We start from the raw sequence: 22,770 nt of genomic DNA on the forward strand, positions 1-22,770 counted from the left end.
AAAGTTTGCTGTTGGGTTTTCTTTCTGTTTTGTTTTATTTTGGCTTTTGGGTTTTTTTGGTTTGTTTTGTTTTTTTTGAGACAGGATTTCTCTGTATTAACCCTGGCTGCCATGGAACTCACTCTGTAGACCTGGCTGGCCTCAAATTTACAGAGATCCACCTCCCTCTGTTGCCCAAGTGCCTGGATTGAAGGCCTGTGCCATCACTGCCTGGCAATACTTAGAGTTTTTAGAAATGAAAATAAAATTTTGTTGTTTTGATGTTAGGTACAGTTGTAAGCTACCTATAAATTTGAAAGAAAGCATTAGTAAAAATGGTGGATAATATTACAGTGATTTTTCAGAAAATAGTTTTGACTACATGGACTTTTACACCTCCCAAGGAATTATTTGGGCTTTTGGGAAACACTGGACTTTTAATCTTTCAATAATTTGAAACATTCAATACTTTAGAGAAGTATTTTCTCTTATCGACTCAATAGTGTGGTTATTTTGAATGCTAAAGTGGATTTCTGGTATCTTCTTTACATAGACATGGATTAGTAGTGAGCGTGATCATGGTGGAATGTATGTGCACACTCACCCCTTTGGTTCATTTTATACCAATATATCCCCTTGGATGATATTAGATCCTGCTACATTATAAGCATAATAGAGCTTTGTGGTTTAATATCTTCTTCCAAGGACTTTGGTTTTTATTAAATTTTATATACTTCCTTTTCAGATGAAAATAAGAAAAAATATTTCTGAAATTCGGGAACTTGAGAATATAGAAGAACACCAATCTGTAGATATTGCAACCTTGGTAAAGTACTTTTCTTCAATTTAAATGTTAAAGGGTAAAACTGTAGTGTTAGCTTATTGGCTCGCAGGTCTCACTTTTTCAAAGATCTTTTAATTGAAATTATTATTAGTGATCACCCTCACCACTCATAGAATATTCTACCTGGACTGTGGCCTTAGAGTTTTCAGTGTTCTGTGTATGTGACTGCATGCACAGTAGAGTTTTCTTCTACCTCATACTGGCAAACATTAGCAAAGTGTGCATCTCAACAGCTTACCGAAAGCACCTGGCGTTCCCTGACTTTGGGGCCAAAGGTCAGGACTACCTTTCCTTCAAGGTTAACCTTGGATTTCTTTCTCTAGGTTCCATCTCTCTCTCTCTCTCTCTCTCTCTCTCTCTCTCTCTCTCTCTCTCTCTCTCGCTCTCTCTCGCTCTCTCTCGCTCTCTCTCGCTCTCTCTCGCTCTCTCTCGCTCTCTCTCGCTCTCTCTCTCTCTCTCTCTCTCTCGCTCTCGCTCTCGCTCTCGCTCTCGCTCTCGCTCTCGAGACAGGGTTTCTCTGTGTAGTTTTGGTACCTGTCCTGGAAATCACTCTGTAGTCCAGGCTGGCCTTGAACTCACAGAGATCCATCTGGTCTGCCTCCTAAGTGCTGGGATTAAAGGTGCACATCACCACCACCCGGCTTCCATCTCATTTTTTGCATGTTTTTCTGTATTTAGATTTTTTTAGCTATCTGTTTGATAACTTTTTCTGGAGTAAATCAAATCAACGTCATTCATGTCCTGCGTGATGAGTGGCAGCGTGTTCTGTACAGTAAGCACTGAACAAAACAGGAGCGGTTCCTGCGCTGCAGAGCTGCCTAATGAGGGCTGTTGAGTTTTAGTAGTAGTCTTGTTTTCTGCTTTTTATTGACTGATTGATTGATAAACTACCTTTTATATATATGATAAACTACCTTTTATATAGTTTCAAACCAAATACTGTTTTACTTGACTGCTAGATACCATTCCTTCTTTTGAATCTTTTTGCCCTACTTTATACATTCCCATTTAAGTATGAAAGCATTTCATTGTTTGTTTGTTTTTATCTGAGCTCTGATTTTTCCTGTTGTACTTTCCTCCTCAGAATTGCTCCTTTCTGTTCGTTGTTGGGTAACTTGTATTTCACTGTGTTCTTTAAATGTCACCAGGAGGATGAAGCTGAAGAAAACAAGGTCAAAATGCAGACGGTTGAGAGAAACATGGAGCAGCAGAAAGAGAACATGGAGAATCTCAGGAGTCTAAAACTGGAAGCCGAAAACAAGTACGACACAATTAAACAGAAAATTAATCAGCTGTCAGAGCTGGCAGATCCACTTAAGGTATGTATGCAATTGTTAGTCTTTGTGTTACAGCTTAGTATCCAGCAAACTCATTGAATCTTGCCTTAAAGAGCCTCACTGATTAGTTGTAAAAAACCATGTAAATTGTTGAATTAGGTCAGTTTATACAAAATATTCTGCTCTTGTCTTTAGAACAATAAACAATTGGGTCAGAACCTCTTTGTCCACAGAAGCAGCAGATGTAGGGGTGTCTTTGGATACCTGTTTCTGGCCCATCTTTCCTGTAGTTGCTCATGGATTAGCAGCTGTGAAAGCTGTGACTCAATCTATTGGTCAGCAGTTAGATTTGAGGCTGGTTTCTTTGATGTGGTATGAAACAGGGTCTCACTGTGTAACGCTGGATGGTCTTGTACTAACAGTCTAGTCCTCCTCTGCCTGCTGAGTGGTGGGATTAAAGACATGTGCCACCATAAATGGCTCTGGGCTGATGTCCTTAACTTTTATTTTTAGCATATACGGTTTGTGACTAGATTTAGGGAAATAAAATGAACTGAATTAAATTAACTATTTATAAAGAAATTAATAAACTGAATTTCAGGCTTTGTTTGGTAGTTGTGTTATCCTGTATCTTACTGTCAATGCCATTTGAATGAATAATTTCTGTTTCCAGAATTTGAAATTTTATTGATAAAGCATGGTTCATTGGTGAATGAACTGATTATTAGGGATGTACAATTTAAACATTAAGGTAGAAGAAAAACAAAAAATAATATTGACTAAGATAAATGAAAAAATAGGTCCTACAGAATACATACAAAAAACCCAAGAATGAAAAATAAGACAGTTGCCAGGCAGTGGTGGCACACGCCTTTAATCCCAGCACTTGGGAGGCAGAGCCAGGTAGATCTCAGAGTTCGAGGCCAGCCTGGGCTACAGCGTGAGATCTAGGACAGGTACCAAAACTACACAGAGAAACCCTGTCTCAAAAACATAAACAAACAAACAGAAAAGGAAAAGAAAAATAAGACAGTTAATATTTTGTTTTAAAATGAGAAAAGAAATGAAACTTGTAAATGTCAAAATTTGAAGAATAGGTAAAATAAAATTTTGGTCTTAAGAATTGCAACAGTGAAACTGCAGTAAAAGTAAGGAAACATTTAAAATCTTACACACATAAAGAATTGAACAGTGTCCCTTAAAATATTAATCGTGACGTGCTAAAGCAGAGTAAAGAAGAAAAGTTAACAGATGCATTATTTACCCGGGAGACTAAAATTAGGAGAGCACGGAGAGCAAGCTGTGTTTGAGGCCTGTTGTCTGTTCTTGTTGTGCTTTGTCTGTGGTGCAGGCTTGCTGTGTGCTGGCTGTACAAGCACTGTACCCCGAGCTTTCACTCTGCTTCCATCGTACTCTCTTGTGCTCTGAGTTCTGTTTTGAGTTCTTGGTGCTTAATAGTTAAGATCAAGGGAGCCCAAGACTTGGGAGTTCTTAAGCAAGCTCAATAAAAGGCAATAAGAATTTTTTTATCTTAGCTCTTTGCCTTGCCTTCAAATCATTGAAAGGTAGGAGCTGAGTTCTTTGGTAAACCTGCTTGTAATCAAGTACTAGCCGGAAGTTTTTCTTCCTCCTCAGAATGTTAACCCTAGCTATCAGTAACAAAACCAAGATGATTTTTAAATGAAGTAATTGAATTCCTAAGGTTACCACTGTAATATGTTAGGAGTTGCCAAATAAGTGTACTTGGGAGTATATTCGGTGTTGGAGGTGTGGTGGGGGGGATTGTGGGTATAGTCATGGAGATCTTGGCAGATAGATTCTTTTCCCTCGATAAAAAGTGCACTGGGCCCAAAAAGCCCCAGAGCATCCACCCCACTGTTAGTGATCCTTTCTTTATAGATTATATTATCTTTATTGAAACAGGATGAATTAAATCTTGCTGACTCTGAAGTGGATAGCCAAAAACGAGGAAAGCAGCATTATGAAGATAAACAGAAAGAACATTTGGATACCTTAAATAAAAAGAGAAGAGAACTTGACATGAAGGAAAAGGAGCTACAGGTTACCCAGTGGTTTGGTTTGCTTTTCCCTTTCAAATTATTTTATCTGCAGCTTTAATCATTAAAATTTTTGGGCCGGGCGTGGTGGCGCACGCCTTTAATCCCAGCACTCGGGAGGCAGAGCCAGGCGGATCTCTGTGAGTTCGAGGCCAGCCTGGGCTACCAAGTGAGCTCCAGGAAAGGCGCAAAGCTACACAGAGAAACCCTGTCTCGAAAAACCAAAAAAAAAAAAAAAAAAAAAAAAAAAATTTTTGTAATGTTTTTTTAGCTTTTATTACTATTTTTACTTTTTCACTGAAAATAGCTTTTTTTTTTTTCATACAATATACTTTGATTATGGTTTCCCCTTCGCCAACTCCTCCCAGGTCCCTACTTCTCCCACCCAGATCTACACATTTTTTTTTTTAATCATTAGAAAACAGACATCTAAAAATAAAAACAAACGAATCAGAATAGGACAAAACAAAAAAATAGAAAAAAAAAAAACACAAGAAACAGGTACAGATGCTGAGACATACATTCTCACACACAGAAAACCCATAAAGATAAATTCAGAAACCATAATGATCTGTTTGGTGTTGACCATCTGCTGCTGGGCATGAGGCCTGCTCTTAAGTGTGGTTTATTACCAAGTGAAAGTCCATTGGAGATTTTCATTTGTGGTTGGTTATCATTTGGAGATAGCTTCTGGGTTAGGGATGGGGGTTTATGTCTCAGCACTGGATCCCATCCAGCTTAGACCTTTGCAGGCCCTGTGCATGTTACCAAGTCTCTTCTTGAGTTCATGTATGTGTGAATTCTTTTGTGTCTGGAAGGCCTTGCTTTTTTGGTGTTCTCTAGCCCCTGTGGCTCTTAGAATCTTTATGCCTCTTCTGCAGAGTTCCTGAACCCTGAAGGGAGGGGTTTGATAAAGACATCCCATTTAGAATGGAGTGTTTGAAGGTCTCTCTCTCTCTCTCTCTCTCTCTCTCTCTCTCTCTCTCTCTGCACATTGTCCAGTTGTGGGTCTCTATTTGTTCCCATTTGCTGCTGTAGGAGGAAGCTTCTCTGATGATGGCTGAGCAAGGCACTGATCTATGAATAGAGCAGAATGTTGTTAGGAGTCATTTTATTGCTGTATTCCTTTAGCATAACAGTAGTATTTGATTTCCTCCCTAGGACCGTGTCCTATCTAGTCTGAGGTGCTTGGCCGCTGGCAGTGCAGAGTGTGGGTTCCTTCTCATGGAGTGGGCCTAAATTCCATTCAGATACTGATTAGTTAAGTTCCACTTTTGTGCTGCCATTTTACTGGTGTATCTTTCATGAAGGTCACTATTGTAAATTGAAGGGTCTGTAGTGTTTACGTCGGTGCTTACCTTTCTCCTCTGATAGTGTGCAGAGTGTCTTCCAGTACCATGAACACTAGATAGTTGTGGTGAAGATGAAGACTCTGGGTCAGACTTTCTAGGTTCGGTGATTTTTTTTTTAAGGTACTGTCTTCAGCAGTAGGTCCTTAGCATCACTTTGTGGAGCGCAGCCAGTAGCCTTGGCAGTAGCCTGGGTTTGGAGGTTTCCAAGGGGCTCCTTTGGCCAGCAGTTTGGTTAGATGTAACCCATTGCTGGAATTGGAGGCTTCATTTGATGGCAGGCACTGTCTGGCTGGGGCTTGTCTCCCTGTTACTTAGTGGTTCCATGTAGGTCTTTCCCATCTGTATATATTTTAAGGAGTGTCTGGATGAACTGTGAAGTTCCCATCATGTTTCCTTCTGGTTGGTTCTCGTTCCCTTCTTCTCCCTCACCCCTGCTCTCCTTTACTTACCGTACTCTGCTTCTGTCCTTCCTCCCACTTTGCTGGGTTGTCTTTCCCCCTTCCTAAGAGCCCTTTTCTTCAGTGTCACGTTTCTAGAAAAAAGAAATTGTCTTGAGTTTTTGTTTCCTACAGAGAAACAGGTGCTTCTGTGAATTGGCAGGGGAGACTTAGTGTCCCTCAGAATGTGAGGACTTAACTAGACCGGGTTGTCTGCCGTTGTGTCTCAGCAGTTGAGAAAGTGGCTCTCAGTTGAGGGCATGCTGCCACTTAATGTCAGGACTGTGCCTCTGCGTCACTGCGGGTGGGTGTGCTGGCTGTGCCTGTTCACAGCTGAGCAGCCACTGTTGGAGGGAGTAAATTGAAGACAGTCTTGTAGCCAGAAGAGGTGGACTCCATCTTTGCTTTATGTCATAAGGAAAGTGAGTGAGTGGAACTCTTAATCTGTTTCCATATATGTTCCAAGCATAGTACAGCACATTATGGTATAAAATAGATATTACATGAGAAAATACTTAGCATTTTTTCATTGCATATAAATAAGGTGGTCTCTTTGTGTTTTCCATCCCTCTGTTCTTCAGAGTACATCCTAAAGAGTACATTTCTAAGGACACTTAAGTTTATTTCTTCAACGTAAAACATGGATAAAAACGTGATTGGTGTGGGTTGGAGAGCTGGTTGAGCAGCTAAGAGCATACATACGATTCTTCTGCAGGACCTGAGTGTCAGTGTTCACAGCTGCTTGTAACTCCAGCCCCAGGGGATCAAACATCTGTGGCCTCCACAGACATCTATACTTACATGTATATAGATACATACATAATTAAATATAATAAATCTTAAAAAAACACTGATAGTAAACACATGTTGTAAATTTAAGTTCATTTTTATTTTGCATATTTTGGCAGAATTAATATAATGAATTATAACAAAGAAGATTTTTAAGATCTAAATATCTTTCTTAGGAGAAAATGTCACAAGCAAGACAGATCTGCCCAGAACGGATAGAAGTAAAAAAATCTGCATCAATTCTAGACAAAGAAATTAATCGATTAAGACAAAAAATTCAGGCAGAACATGCTAGTCATGGAGATCGGGAAGAAATAATGAAGTAAGTGGTCATTAATTTTCTACTTTAGTGTATTATCCATAGCTGTTACTAAGACAGAATCATGTTATATGTAAATTGAATTTGGATGAAGGGGGTTTACTATCAGTATGTAATTGTGCTAAGTAGTCTGTTAGATGGGCATTATTAACAATTCCTCATTACTAAATTATGGAAGGACATTTTAACATAAATGCAGTCTGTGTTACTAGGATCTTATGGACAGGAGAATACTGAGCTTCATTAGTGGTCAAGAACCACAGTCAGGATAGTCAGAAGAAGCTTTTCCGTATGCATGAAAACAGATGCAGTGAGGTTAGTCACTGACAGTCTAGGTCGTTGAGGTCTTGGTGAAAAGGGTGGTCTTACATTACTGAAGAGAAGGAAGGCTCTATGAGAATTAGAGGACCTTATGGTTTGGCTGTTGTCTACTACCAAGACTGGCCGGCCAATCATGGAATCTTCTTTAGCCTTCATTTCTCCCTTTACATAGAGTACAATTAGGATAACTTAGGGTTTGTTAGGAACATCAAATGAAAGACTCTATAGTAAACAGAATCTGGAGGAAACCTAGCTTATAGTTGTTAAAACTCTTGAAAAGCCTTCATCAGTATGAATCAAAATGGTTTAAGGAATATTTGTTGCAATTTTAAATGAGTCACTATTATATTGTAACATAGTCTAAAGTGAGAAAATACTATACCAAGCCCCTTATATAGGTACTTTTTTTAATGTAATGTTAACAATAGTACGCAGTTCAGAAGAATGGTTAAGGAATAGTGAAATTATAGCTTTTCTACAAAACCCTTTTCTATGTTACAAAAGGCTGAGAACGGGTTCAGTAAGATATCTCAACAAGTAAAGGCACCTGCTGCCAAGCCTGGTGGCATGAGTTCAATCCCTGGGACTTATATCATGTAAGGAGGGAACTGAAAACATAGATTATCCACTAATCTCCACATGTGCTGTGGTGTACATGCAGATACACACAATAAGTAATTAATTTAAAAAGCAAGATTGAGAAAGTAAGTGATCTCGGCTTCATTTTCAAAACAATGGGGAGCAGGGATCAGACTATTAAGAAGTTTCTGGAGGCAGTACATCACACTTTAAAAAGTTTATAAACTCCATGATTTGGCTGTAGATACCACTCAGTAGTAGTATACTTGCCTGTCATAGCCAAGGCTCAGGGTTTGGGTCTGTACTGCAGTTAGGTATATGTGTTTGTGTGAGTAAGTTGATGAGGGAGAGTGACTCGGCATGACATTCTGGATGTGCAGTCACAGTGTCTTGAGTTTGGTAGGGGGTGGCTGTCTGTAACCCAGCACCTCGGCCAGGTGGGTCTCCAGTGGGCCAGCCATCTAGACAGATAGGTAAGCTTCAGATTTAGTGAGAGGATCAGGCTATTGGTTTCTCCTCCATCGTGGGCTTTTTTGAGAGCCCTCCCTCCCTCCCTCCCTCCCTCCCTCCCTCCCTCCCTCCCTCCCTCCCTCCCTCCTTCCTTCCCAGATCTCTCTTGTTTAGGGTGGAGGTGTTCCAGTACTGAGCTTGTAGCCCTTTGTTCCCCTGTTGACATCTGTTACTAAGAAAACCTTCTGGTGTGAACCTTTTTAGTTTGAAAAAGTGTCAGTTTACTAGTGTTTTCTGAAATGGGTCACCCCTGAGCCTTACCTGGCTACGTAGGCACATTCTTTTTCCATGTCACTGCATTTTCTAAGACTTGGGTTTTATTCTTCCCTTAACGGTTGTACTGTCTCTCTTCTGAAGCATTCATTCTTTGTGGGGATGTACTTGGATAGAAATTCATGAAGTCAACTGTTCTTAGGCCCTCTCAACACTACTTTCCCCTCCCTCTCCAGGAAAATGTATTTGAGCCTTGACTTGTATGTTTGTATTTATTCACTGAACATTTTATTCACAAAATAGGCAGTACCAGGAAGCGAGAGAAACCTATCTTGATCTGGATAATAAAGTAAGGACTTTAAGAAGGTTCATTAAGTTACTAGAAGAAATAATGACTCATAGGTACAAAACATATCAACAGTTTAGAAGGTAAGTGCATTTTAAACATATATCTCTTTTTGTATGCTTTCACATTATTCTATATGAATAATAAAATCCTTAGATCTTTCTTCAGTCCAGCTGTATGAAATCCTGTGGGTACATGATCCACATTTAGAATCTGTAGTTGAATCAGAATGCTGATTTGAAAGGACCTGAACAGCAAACTCACCTAGCTTTTCCACTGTTAAGTAGCCTTTACTAGATAGCTCTCAGACACTGTTTATTGTTTAGTAGGTCACTTGAGTGGGAACTTAGTGGTACTGAAGCAATTGATTTTACTCTTGGACATTGCATGTTACTAAGGGAGAGTGATTAGAAGGGCCTCTTAAGACAGTATCTCAATTACTTCACCATGATATAGCTCCATGATTACAAACTTTGTTTTATTTACTGCACTATCCAGTGTTTATAAGTGTGCTTGAAATGTAGCTGGTGCTTGATGTACATTGGTTGAATAAATAATCAAGGAGACAAGCTATTAATAACATACCTGTGGTGTTTTGAAAGAAAATGCCTCTCAGAGGAAGTGGCACTATTAGATGTGTGGCTTTGTTGGAATAGGTATGGCCTTGTTGGAGGAGTGTGTCACTATGGAAGTGTGTTACTGTGGGCTTTGAGGTCTCTATGCTCAAGCTACACCTAGTGCTCAGACCACTTCTTCTTGTCTGTGAGTCAAGATGTTAAGAATTCTCAGCACCTTCTCTAGCACTGTGTCTGCTTGTATGCTGCCTTGCTTCCCTGACATGATGATAATGGACTGAACCTCTGAAGTATAAGCAAGCCACCACAATTCAGTGTTTTCCTTTATAAGAGATGCCATGGTCATGGTGTCTCTTCACAGCAATAGAAACCCTCACTAAGACAATACTCAAAGATGCATGGTCTTTGATAGATAGATCCCTCACTTACCCTACAAGAAGCAGAAAAAAAAACTGGAAGACAATGATAGGGGATATAGCTCTTAATATCCTTATTCCTGAGCAGCTGTAGTTCTTCTGTTTACCTCTTTTCCCCATGCACTCCCTCAGTAATGCTTTTTACTTGTCTTTATATCCCAGCTTCTACAATTGTTGTTTGTGTATAGTATGTGTACGGTGTGTGTGTGTGTGTGTCTGTCTGTCTGTCTGTCTGTGTGTCTCTGTGTGTGTGTGTGTGTGTGTGTGTGTGTGTGTGTGTGTGTGTGTGTGTGGCCGGCCTAAGGTTGATAACACATGTGTTTTCCTAAACCACCCCGCCACCCACCCAAGTTTTTTAAATTTCCAGACAGCATCTCTTGCTGAACCTGAAGCACCTCCTCGGTTTGGCTAGGTCTCCTAGTTAATGAGCTTCAGGGACTCTGCCTCACCCCCAGTGCTGGGGTTACAGGAGCATGAGGCTATGAGGGGCTTTTTATATGGCTTCTAGAGATCTTAACATTACAGTGGGCACTTCAGCAACGGAGCCATCGTCTTCCTAGCCCCGAAGTTCTCTAATTTAAGGCAATAGAAAGAAATGAAGATATACCTAGCTATTTTATAGATGAGAAATTCAGAGGTGGTCTTAAGGTTTTTATGTTTATTTATTTGGATTGTATGCTGTAGCCTAGCATGTGGAGATCAGGACAGTTTGCAAGAGTCAAGTCTTTTCCTTTCACCACTTGTCAGGATTGAACTCAGGAGTCAGGTTTACCCATGTTGCTGGCCAGTAGGTAAGATTTTAAAGGTAAAATGTTCCATCATAGTCTTGAACTATAGTAAACTTTGAAATGCATGTTTGTAGTTGTTGAATTTTTAAAATAAGGTGTTTATAATGGACAGTTTAATTGTGCACATTTGTGGGGTGTAGTGTGACATTTCAGTACATGTCCATAGATAGATAGTATGCCAAGATCAAATCAGGGTAATTGGCACAGCCCTGGTACATCCTCTGCAGTTTTTCTTTTGTGCAGCCCTCTGCCCTCCAGACCTTTTTCCACCCTCAAATGCTAGGTTGCATGTTAAGTGTACACTTGCTCTAGTCTTTGAGTAGTAATTTGGGGGTTATTTGTAGGACTCATCAGTTCATTTGTTTCCCATTTTTCAGAGACCACTTTGACTGGACCTTCCTTTGCTATTTGGTATCCAGACTGAAAACACTTATTTCATGTATTTTGCCTGGGTTTTGAAGAGTTTAAGAAAAACAAAATACTACCTATTTATTTATTTATCTATTTATTTATTTTCTAGATTTTTAAATTAAAATGAATTTAACTTTCTGTTATGTACATGTTCTCCAGATGTAGTGTAGTTTGTTTCTCTGTTGTTAAATGGAAACTAGCATTTAAATAGTCTGTAAAGTACTGCTTTCTTGGTGTATGTCTGAATTCATTTTCCTGTTGCGTGATAAGTACTTTGAGAAAAGCAGCTTCAAGAGAGGAGGGGTTTGTTTCTCACAGTTCAAGGCAGAGTTCGTCAAGGCAGTAGGAGGCATTCGAAAGGGAAGCAGGGAGTGAAGTGTGAATGTGTGCTGTTCTGCTCCCTTTTACATAGTTCAGGATCCTGTGCCCAAGGAATGGTCCTACCTGCTTTTAGGCTGGCCTTAATTGGCCCAATAAAGATAATCCATCACAGGTATGCTCAGGCCCATTGCCCACATTATTCTGGATTGTCACCTTGACAACAATAACCATCGTAGTGTATTACCTTAATAGAGACTTGAACACTGACGTGTTTTTCTATGTTTACTCAGTTGTGGGATGAGAACAGAAATGACCAACTTGTTAGAATCATTTTCTCTCTACTCTCTAACCTTCTTATTTTCAGACAGTTTATGATAGAAGTCCTGTGAATGGAAGCAGCCAATGCATTGGAGTATTGAAGGGTGTTAAGAGAGAGTTCTGGAATCTAATTACCAGTGCTGAGGCAGCAAAAGAAGCTAGGAAAACCCAGGTTTCTTTGTCTTTTAGTATGGAGAGTTAATGTAATTTAGGACAGGAAACTGAGGAAGAAGTCATGGTTGTGTTGAGAAAGTAAAGCTTCAACTAATCAAGGAGTAGAGATGATAAGAAAAATTGCCATTTTTCTTTTACCCAGACCTTATTTTCTAAATACTGTGCTCTCATTAAAAGTAACCAGGGTCTCATGGAAAGAAAGAGCTGATAGCAAATCTGTGTAAGTCTCTTGTTAGGGCTCACACCCCATCCCTAGCTACCCCTCAAAGGGATGACAGAAAGACTTAGGAGACAGCTTAAAGGACTTTCATTGCCAGGATCTGGGGCACTCTGACAATCACAGCCACTCCCTCCCGATACAGAGCAAGGTAGATAAGTAAAGAATTGACGGCTGGCCACAGCGCACCCAGTACAGTGCTTGCTGTGCGAGCATGAGGACCTGAGTTTGAACCCCTGCTTTGTGCCCCACAGAAAAGCTGGGCACAGAGGAGTCAGGCACAGTAGTACATGGTTATAATTGTGTTACTGGAGAGGTGGAAATAGGAGGATCTCTGGGACTCACTAGTAAAACAGCTAGCTAAATAGGCAAGCCCCAGAGCAACGAGAAACTCTCAGAAATAAGGTGGACAGAGCTGGAGAGATGGCTCAGCAGCTAAGAGTACTGGTTCCTCTTCTGGGGTTCAAGTTCCAACACCCACATAGCAGCTTATAACCATCTCCAACTCCTGTCATGGGGTATCCATTGCTTTCTGGCCTCTGTGGATACTGCATGTATGTCGTGCACAGACAAACATGCAGGCAAACACACAAACACAAAACCCTCAAAACATATGCATACAAGAAAACCAAGGTGGATAGCACCAAAGGACGACGGGTGAGGTGGTTCTCTGGTACACAGACATTCGCGTACACACAAACATGGGAAAAGGGGATTAAGGCGGCAGAAGTTTCCTTAGAGTATAGTCCACTGTCATCTGACAGTAGAGAAGAAGTGATTGCCCTGCATTGTACCAGCAAGGGACAAAGCATTATTACCCTTACCTTTTGTCCGTTAGGAAGTTGGGGAAACAGGCAGATAAATGAGATGAATATTTACCTTGGTGTCTCTAAAGCTTAATTTTTTTAAGGACGAGATTTGTCTTATGCCTGAGAGTAATAATGCCTTGAATAAATTTATTTGGGTAACTAATACATTCATATGGACTGGCTGTCATAATGGAGTATATTAAATGTGGAGTGATACCTTTATGCATTTTATAAATATTGGTATTATAAAAGTAATGAACTTAAAATCCAGGATACAAATAAATATTAGAAACATGGGGAAAATCCTCTTAAATCCACCTGTTAATAGAGGTGTCCAAGCTGCTGTCCAAGCATTGGTATAGTTGTCTGTGCTTAAACCGTGTTGAACATGCAGTTCTATAGTACAACGTGCCAACTTATTTTATTTAAAGGTGTTTGACATTGCGATGCAAATTATACTTTGACAACTTACTATCTCAGCGGGCTTACTGTGGAAAAATGAATTTCGACCACAAGAATGAAACTCTGAGTATTTCAGTGAGTATCTTGACGGCATCTTTGTCGTAGTTGTTTCTTTTCTTTTGATGGACTGTTGATCAACCTGTCCTGTTACCTTTAGAAAACAGGAACTTCTAAGTGAAAGGTCATCTTTGCTAGTGTGTTTAACATTAAGTTGATCTTAATATAAAGTTAGTAGCTTAGGTTTTTTTTTTCCTCCAGTCACATTGTTTTCTTAGGATGCTAAGTACGGTTTTATTTTCAGTCTTAACAACTGTTCATCTTGTTTGTCCACTCATGTTTTAAGTTTTTGCACAGCACCATGTAGGACATTATAGAAAATCCATTGTCGGTAGTCTCACTGTGGGAAACCAAGAAGTATCTGTTATATTCACCTTTGTAGATTCTATGGTTGTGGAAATGTGCACAAATCGTGTGGTGTGGGAATATGTATTAACAGCTATATAGGAAGATAAAAAACAACTACCCACTTTAAATAGTAACTGCTGCTCTTATCATAATTTTATCCTTCTATCCTAATATTCACAGAAAAATATTTGATATTTTGGATGCCCTCATCATTTAGAACTCCTGCATTTTAACCGAATTAGGAAGTTAGTTTTGCCTTTTGGTTTTTTTTTTGTTTGTTTGTTTAAATTTCCACTGGTAAATTATGTTCACCATCTCTACCCACCATTTATTTTTGAGATCCAGTTATTTACAGATACAGATTTAAAATTACTGGGAGGAATTAGGCCTGTGGTCGGGAGGGTAGTATGTCATGATAACCCATTGTTTTTACTGCAAAAGTACAAGAAATCCAAGGAAATTACAAAAATTCTATTTTTAAAGACATTGGAAAGCTGTGGAAGCAACAGCGACTAGATGAATTGAAATTCCAAGAAGTGGGAGAGCCTGTCCAAAGTAAGCTAACATTGCTGGATATTTTCTTTCCTGGAGGCATTTGCTGATCTCAGAATTTTGGTGGTTATGAGGGCTACTGACAGGACAGCAGGGCTTGTGAAATACTAGGCACATGACTAGTACTTCAGTTCATTCTTGAGGGCTGGAGTTGTGCATGGCTATCTAAAGGCACCAATTTCTAAGACTGCAAATCCATTCCAGGCCAGCTTTCTCCCAGATGAACTGAACTGTCACTCAGCCTTAGCATATATACGTCCTAGTCAAATGGAAACTTGCTCCAACTTGGTGGGCTGTTGTGTTGACTAGAATATCTGTTCTTACACAAAGCATCAAACATAACGTAAAAAGATTTGGGTCTCTACCCTACAGTTAGGAGCTAAGCAGGTTGTCCATGCTCACTATTTACTCATCAGTATACCAGTGACTCTAGCCACAAATCAAGGAATAAAAGATAGAGATGATAAAGGAAGTCAAATTCCTTATATTTATAATTAACAGGGTCATCTGTGCAGAAAATCTGATGAAATCTACAAAACACCTAAGAAGTTAAATACAACTAGCAGAGTTACATAACCACATTAAAAAAGAATTGTATTTTTATGTATTAGCAACATGATCAAAACCTGAAAATTTAAAATATCATTTATAATAGCATTAAGATATAAAATACTTAGAAATCTGACACAAAGTGCCTAAGACCTATACTCTGAAAAGCTAAAAGAAGTAGTGAGAAATTAATGAAGAACTAAATGAGAAATCTGTTGTTGTCAAGGCTCAAGAGACTCAGCAGGGTCTGGGGAGATGTCCCATTCAGTAAAGTGTTTATTATGCAAACTTAAGTTTGGATCTCCAACATTGCATAAAACTCCACACACTAATCCCAGAGCTCGATAGGTGGAGACAAACCAATTCATAGGCTCCTGGCCAACTAGTCTAGCTGAATCAGTGAGCTTCAAGTTCAATAAGAGAGCCTGTCTCCCAGAAAATAAAGGTGACAGTGATTGAGGAAAACACATATGCACACACATACTGCATATACTTGTGCATATATAAGCATGTATATGTACAACACATACATACAATTCAGCATGTCAAAATTTTAGTTCCTAAATTGACCTATACACTCAACACCATTTGTATCAAAATAGCCACAGGCTTTTTTGTAGAAATTGATAAGCTGGTTCTAAAATGTATATGGAAATTGAAAAAGATCTAAAATAGTTGTAACTTTGAAAAGAAAGAATAATATTTGAAAATTTCCATTAACTGAAGGCTAAAGTAATAAAACAGTAAGGTTCTGTTACATCAGTGGCTCTTAACCTTCCTGATGCTGTGACCCTTTAATACCTCATGTTGTGGTGACCCCCAACCATAAAATTCTTTTCATTGCTACTTCATAACTCTAATTTTGCTACTGTTGTGAATAGTAATGTAAATCTCTGTTTTCCAGTGGTCTTACACGACCCCTGTGAAAGGGTCATTTGAGGTCTCCCTAGGAGTTGCAACCCACTGATTGAGATACAGAACCATCCAGATAACATGGAAACCAAGTGGAGATTACAAGGAGCATGAGGGACTTACAGAATGATGGATATGTTCTTTATTCTGAATTTCAGTTTCATACATTTGCTCCTTATTTGCTAAAGCTTAATTAAATTGTGCACTTTAAATACGTACAATTTGCTGGATCTTATTAAAAGTAAAAAGGTTTTGTTACATTTATTTGAGATTTCATGCTACAGTGTCAGTATGGAGGCCCAAGGACAACTTGAAGGTGTTTATTCTCCTTCTACTGTACAAGTTCCTAAGACTAAAACTCAGATGCTCAAGTGTGGCCCCAAGCACCCTAACCTGATAAACCACCCTGCTGGCCCTGTTGGTTTTTGTTTTTTGTTTTTCTTTTTACCTCAAAAAGCAGTAAAAACTACCAGAGAAATAAGGCTTGGAAATGTGACTGATATTAAAAGGAAAAGCAAGAATAGAACCAAACTCATGATGATAGCTACAAGAGATAGTAGACTAGTGTCTTACCACAAGTGATATATGTCATGAAATAAAAGTTAGTTATAGCAAAGTACAGTTTTGGTACAGATTTGTAATCCACACAAAACATGACTCTAAGACTTGGAAAATGTAGTTAGTACTTGATACGAAGAAATCATTGATTGGCTTAGCTTAATAGCCAGCTGAATGTAGCTAAAGATAAATTTAATTGAGTTCATGTTAAGTCAGAAAGAAATATCTTGTGTGAGTAACATAAAAACAAGACAGAAAACCCTGAACAGAGCTGAAGAGACAGGAAGGATACAATTAGCTGGTTTTAGTGAGGACAGAATTGGAGTTCCACTAAGAACAGAAGGAGCAAAGGACAGAATAATGTTCAGGACCAAAATACTTAAAGAGTCAAGAGCATCAAACTTAACCTGTTCTCTCACATTTCGGGAAGTGCTCTTAATTCTGATAAACCAAGAAGACATCAGGGCTATACTGAGATCGCTAGAACAATCACTGCAAAGAATGTCAAGTGAATGCACACTAAAGCCCAAGTAAAACACTAGAAAAAGCAACTACTTAGTGAGAAGCCAGGTGTGTCTAATCACCCTTGGAATGCGTTGGCAGGAGGATTAACACAATTAGAGGCCATTCCAGGCTACAGAGTGAGACCCAAAATAATCCAGAGAGAGGACAACAAAGAACATGGGTGGGGGGGGGGGCACAAATTAGTGAGAGATAAAACTTAGTTACCAGTAATTACATTAGCCTTTGTGGACCAAGAAGGTGTGTTAAAAGTAAAGATGGCCTTGTATGTATAGATTGTGAGTCAGTTCTGGTAGAGGGAGACTTTAAATACTAACATAAGGACAAGGAGGATCCTCAGTGAAATCATGGAGCAAAGGTATGTCATGCAGATAGACAAGAAAGCTTACACATGGCTGCTAACAACAAAATTAGATTTACACAGGCTCAAGGCCAAAAGTAGTGCTTCATAGTACTAGAAAGTTAACTTTAAAAATATTTGAATTTGTATATTCAGGAAAATTGAGAGAACTAAAAGGCAAAATAAGAGTTAAATATAGGTAGAAATTTTTGAACTCTCAGTAATTAATGAAAAAGTCAGATTAAAAGTCAGTAAAGTTATACAAGCCTTACTGTATTTACCAAATTGACCCAGTAGCATAAATGTAGAACCCTGTGGTGGATTATAATTTCTGTGAATTGTCTATGGAACATTTACCAGCATAAACCATTTTCTTGTCCTCAGTTAAAAATCTCAGTAAGTTTCAAAGAATTAAAGTTACACAGAATATATTTCAAAATTAAATGAAATTAAATACCTAAAAATTCCCTAATTTATAAAATTACATAGCAAATTTCTAAAGGATTAAGGATTCATAATAAATTACATGGAAACTAGAAGATAATTTCCAGCAACAATCAAAAAGTAAAACAGCAAAACATGAAGGAGACAGTATAACACTTTTCAGAAAGGAACTTTTATCACTCTATATGTATTTAAGGAGGAAAGATAGATCCAACATTAGTGGTCTATTTCAGGAAGCTAGAAGACAATTAGGAATTCAGACACAGAGATCTCATAAAACTGTGAGAGCAGAAGATGAGAGGAGAAAGCAAGTGTCCAAACAGTGCAAAGCACACTGAACACATGGCTCGCTCATCTAGACAGAGACACTACTATAAGCCTATGAGTAAAGGGTTATCACTTCATGAATTACACTGGATTCAAATTATTGGGTGCCCTTTGGTAAAACAAAACAAAATAGACTTTGGCCATTTATCTCACATTTAGTATAAAAATTGATAAATGTAAAATGTAGGACAATAAAACTTTTGGATGAGGGAATCAATTTAGGGTACCTATCAGTGGATGAACAGATAAAGAAAATATGGTAGATATACATAATGGAATGATACTCAACCTTTAAGAAGAATGAAATCCTGTGGTTTGCATCAAAGTGGATAAAATTAGAGGATGTGATCTGAAATGAAATAAGCCAGGCACAGAGAACAAAAACGCACATATTCTCATGGGAAATTGAGGAGTTAGTCTGAACACAGAATAATGATTAGTGCAAGTTGGGGGGGCGGGGAGGGAGAAGTTGAATAGTAAGTACCAAAACACTGTTCGGTGGGAGTAAGTCCTGGTGGTGCTCCCCAGCAGCACATTCACTGCAGTTCACAGGAACGTTAGGTATATAAGGAAAACTAGAATGCTGGCCGGGTGGTGTGTCACACGCCTTTAAACCCAGCACTCAGGAGGCAGAGGCAGCTGGATCTCTGAGGTCAAGGCCAGCCTGGTCTACAGAGCAAGTTCCAGGACAGCCAAGGCTACATAGAGAAACCATTTCAAAAACCAAAGAAGAGAGAGATAGAAAAACCAAAGAAGAGAGATGCTCAAAGGCTCCAATCACAAGTAAGGGGATAGAAATGCTAATTATTCTGACTTGACTGGTGTATACTTCATATGTGTGGAAGTAAGCACATATGCTCCACTAACATGTGCCACCCTTTCCTGTAAACAAAAAATAAAGTACTTTCATGAAGATTTGAAAAACAGGACACAAAAGGCCATTTTAAAAAGCCCCAGCAATAAAGAAGGCTATTGCCTGGGGAAAGATATTTTTTGGTACCTAATAAAAGAATAATAAAAGAAAAAAGACTTGAGCCCATTTTAAAATCACCAAAGACTTAAATGAGTAAATGGGAGTTACCCAAATGGAGGATAAGCACATGGACAGTGCTCAGGATTGTTAGGCATCAGAGAAATACAGATGTATGTCTCACTAGCCACTGTCCTCCCCTAATGAGAAAGACTGAAATGAGCAAGACTGCAAACTTGGTTGGTAAGGAAACGGAATCAGAGCTACTGCATTGCCATTGGGAGGAAGGGGGCCTTAATTTGAAAACCCATCTACTTTTGGATGTGAATTCAAGGGAAATGAATGCTTATGTCTCCTAGGGGCATTGTGTCTTCCAAAAATGATACACAATATACATTTAAATTTTCAGACTTTTAAACCTTTTAGAAAGTAAAAAAAATGAATGTATGGTCATTTGAGAGCAGCATATGTCTGACACTTACGTAAAACTGACCTTTTCACTTATACATAGTAAGTCTGCAGTTTTGCCAAAATAAAATAGACTGCTTCTTTATACTACTTTGTATTTTCTCAGGAAATTATGCAAAAGGAATGCTGTAAATATTATTTATTGATTTTTTTTGTTGTTGTTGTTACCATAGAGAATTTTAAAAAGTATTGTTTTAAATGTCTTTAAATCCATTCCCACCATTTTCTTGCGTAAACCTCTTCAAGTGGGTCTGTTTTGATGATTTTAATTGTTAAAACTGTGTAGCCACTAGATGTCACTATAATTCTAGTAATGAAAAATTATCTCAGTGGTTTAAATGTTTAATGTGGTAACAGTTATAGAAGAACTAGTTTAAATTGTTTATTTTAATAAATAATGTTTGGTTAAATATTGGATTTGTTGTCATAGCTTTGGAATTTTGGTATGTTAGGTTTCGTTAAAGTGACAAAAAGTGCTCACTTTGTTTTTGTTTTTTTTTTCAACTTATTTATTTTCTGTATATGGACTTTTGGTATGCTTGTATGTCTGTGCACCCAGTGCATGCCAGGTGCCTGAGGAGGCCAGAAGAAGGCCTCAGATCCCTCAAACTGGACTCATACATGGGCATGAGCTGCATTTTGGTTGCTGGGACATAAATCTGGGTCCTCTGTAAGAGCGTCTTGACATCTCTCCAGCCCCTCAATTTAATTCTTTTAAAGTGAAACAAAAATTGGATAGCTTGCTGTTACAGTATAAAATATTTTGAATGGAGTAGATTCTTTCAACTTCTAAATGACCTTAGCTTTACTTCTCTCTCTTTCTTTTTTTTTTAAACTATAAACCTTTTCCTTGTGATCACCCTTAAAGGTTCAGCCTGGAGAGGGAAATAAAGCTTCCTTCAATGACATGCGTGCTTTGTCCGGCGGTGAACGGTCTTTCTCCACAGTGTGCTTCATTCTTTCCCTGTGGTCCATTGCCGAATCACCTTTCAGATGCCTGGATGAGTTTGATGTCTACATGGTATTGTTGAATTTTAAGTTCTCTAATTTTTATTTGGTTTGAATGTTTTGAAAGGAAGAGTCTTTTGTTTCTCCACAGTAGTGAAGGTATGCCTTGCCACATTAGTTTGTGATGTTAGTGGTTGGGAAGACCCTATAGTTGAGTTCTCTCCATGGCTACTGTGTGGTTCTCTAGAGACCCTGCCACACTCAAGCCTTTCTCTTACCTCTCTCTCATTCAACCTTTTCCCTAGCTTATTTCCGTCAACCTAAAGACAGCATAAAGCTTTTGCTTCTTAACACAGGGCTTTTGTAGAATGGCTCCTTTGGTTTTGGCCAAGCTTTTCAAAAGAATAACATGAGGGCAAAAAAGGTAACAAAGATACAAGAGCATTTGACCTTAAAGGTTTAAAAAAAAAAAAATAAAGGTTTTGAAACCTAGGTCTGCTACAGTTTTTCAAATGGCTTAGATTTATCCCCAAGGGTCCCACTCAGTTCTCCATGTAATAGATGTAGCTGGAAGTTTTCCTGTGTCCCAGCTGGCCTGCAGTCATGACAAATCTCTCCCACTCGTGTCCCCCAAGTAAACACACAGGCTTATCCCACCTATACTTCTGCCTGGCTACTGGCCAATCTGCGTTTTATTTATCAACCAATCAGAGCAACACATATTCACAACATACAGAACAACATCCCACAGCACTTGGCAAGTTATATCTGATTAAATGAAAAGCATTTGTTAGTTATATAAGTTAATTTATCTGATCATGTTGGTTGATGAACTATCACCTCTTCTAATTGAGAGGTCTCTCTTCAAATCGAACCTTTATCAATTTTGATGGTATCCATAGCTTTTCTTCTCCTATAGAAACAAAAGCAAAACCTTGTCCCTAACATAATACATATCCTGGTTTCCATTCTGAAGTCAGCACATCCTTAAAGTATATAGGCTGATTTAGTTCTGTAGTTTGCTACTTCATTGGGCTACTATTGAGGCTCAGCTGAGATTCTGTGTCTAACAGACATCCTTCCTACTCATGCATTGTAGTCTGGGTTCAGACTTTCCAGGAGCATCCGTTTATCAGATGTCACCTGTGAGCTTGGTCTTCCTTGGAGTACTTGGCACCTCTCTTCCCTCCATTGGGATGTGTTTTCTTACAGGTCTACACTCTTTCTGGATTTGTATTTTCTGTGTCTTCTTTTTAGTCTTTCTGCCTCCCAATTTTAATGTTGTTGAGTGTTTGAAGTTTTTTGTTTGCTTTTTACAGTTTTGCTATTTTTCTTGTCACGTGTGTAGATGTGATGTAACACAGGCCCCAAAGCCACTCTCTGCTTATAGACCTACCTGATGGATGTTCCCCATCCTGATATCTCATTTGCAGTCTAGACTTGTGTGCCTGCTGCCCTTCCCACCATCCAGTAAACTGCCAGCATTCCGAGCTCAGTGTGTCTGAGACTGGAGTGGGTCTTTCTCTCAAAGCATCTTTCTTTTCTCCCATTTTTTGCCTTATTCATGACAAATTTTCATCACTACCCTCGTCACCTAGCTTCAAAACCCATGTAATCTGATGAACTGTTCCCTTTTACTTACATGCTGCTGGGCCTTGTTTGCTCCTCTTTTGAAGGTTCTACCCTTTTCTCCTTCCTCATGTGGCTCTGCTACCTCTTGTCCTTTACCTCCAGCTGCTGTGATAATCACTTGCTAGGCTTTCAGACTATATCTTGCTGCTTCGGCAGCCCATTCTCCACATTTTAGGGGAATTGATTTGTAAAAATTGATCAGATTGTGGTCACCTTTTTAAAGCCCCTAGGTGGATATATCTAAAGTATTTAATTTTGTAAGGTAACATTGAGACCCTTAATGGTGTAGTCTCTGCCATTTTACAATTTTAGCTGTATTAAGCTGTTTATAATTTCCCAAGCACACTGCCTCATCTAGTGTTTTCATGAATTGTGTATTCAAGTCTGCTTATCTTCCGATGATGATGACTTTAATGATGCCTTGTGAGGGCCATACTTTTTAAATTCTTGATAAAACTTGATAAATTTGAAAGTAAACGTGTTTTATCTTTACCTTGGGTAATTAACTACTGCTGTTCTTATAAATTCATTCTGTAATAGTTGTGTTACTGGTATATTTTCTTACTACTTTAGTTGTGTTTACTTGTGTTGAGAGAGGAGGCCATAATATATCTATTCAGTTACTTTCC

The 22,770-nt window shown here is 38.7% G+C and overlaps 1 protein-coding gene across 5 annotated transcripts in view; it reads left to right on the top strand.

Annotated features, from left to right (window-relative positions):
* The window catches only part of Smc6 (structural maintenance of chromosomes 6), a 61,315-nt gene that overhangs the window by 35,429 nt on the left and 3,116 nt on the right, over positions 1-22,770 (top strand). For 4 of the 5 annotated variants that reach the window (XM_028867613.1, XM_028867614.2, XM_037198149.1 and 1 more), the window contains exons 19-25: positions 725-805; positions 1,972-2,142; positions 4,024-4,161; positions 6,912-7,057; positions 8,981-9,106; positions 13,484-13,589; positions 20,430-20,582. In XM_028867613.1, the coding sequence (XP_028723446.1) occupies positions 725-805; positions 1,972-2,142; positions 4,024-4,161; positions 6,912-7,057; positions 8,981-9,106; positions 13,484-13,589; positions 20,430-20,582 (921 nt within the window). Of the gene's footprint in view, positions 1-724; positions 806-1,971; positions 2,143-4,023; positions 4,162-6,911; positions 7,058-8,980; positions 9,107-13,483; positions 13,590-14,402; positions 14,475-20,429; positions 20,583-22,770 lie in introns of those variants that run through there. The other variant, XM_037198150.1, reaches the window with a different exon arrangement.

Source organism: Peromyscus leucopus, chromosome 22 (genome assembly GCF_004664715.2).
Source record: "Peromyscus leucopus breed LL Stock chromosome 22, UCI_PerLeu_2.1, whole genome shotgun sequence".
NCBI classification, from domain to species: domain Eukaryota; kingdom Metazoa; phylum Chordata; class Mammalia; order Rodentia; family Cricetidae; genus Peromyscus; species Peromyscus leucopus.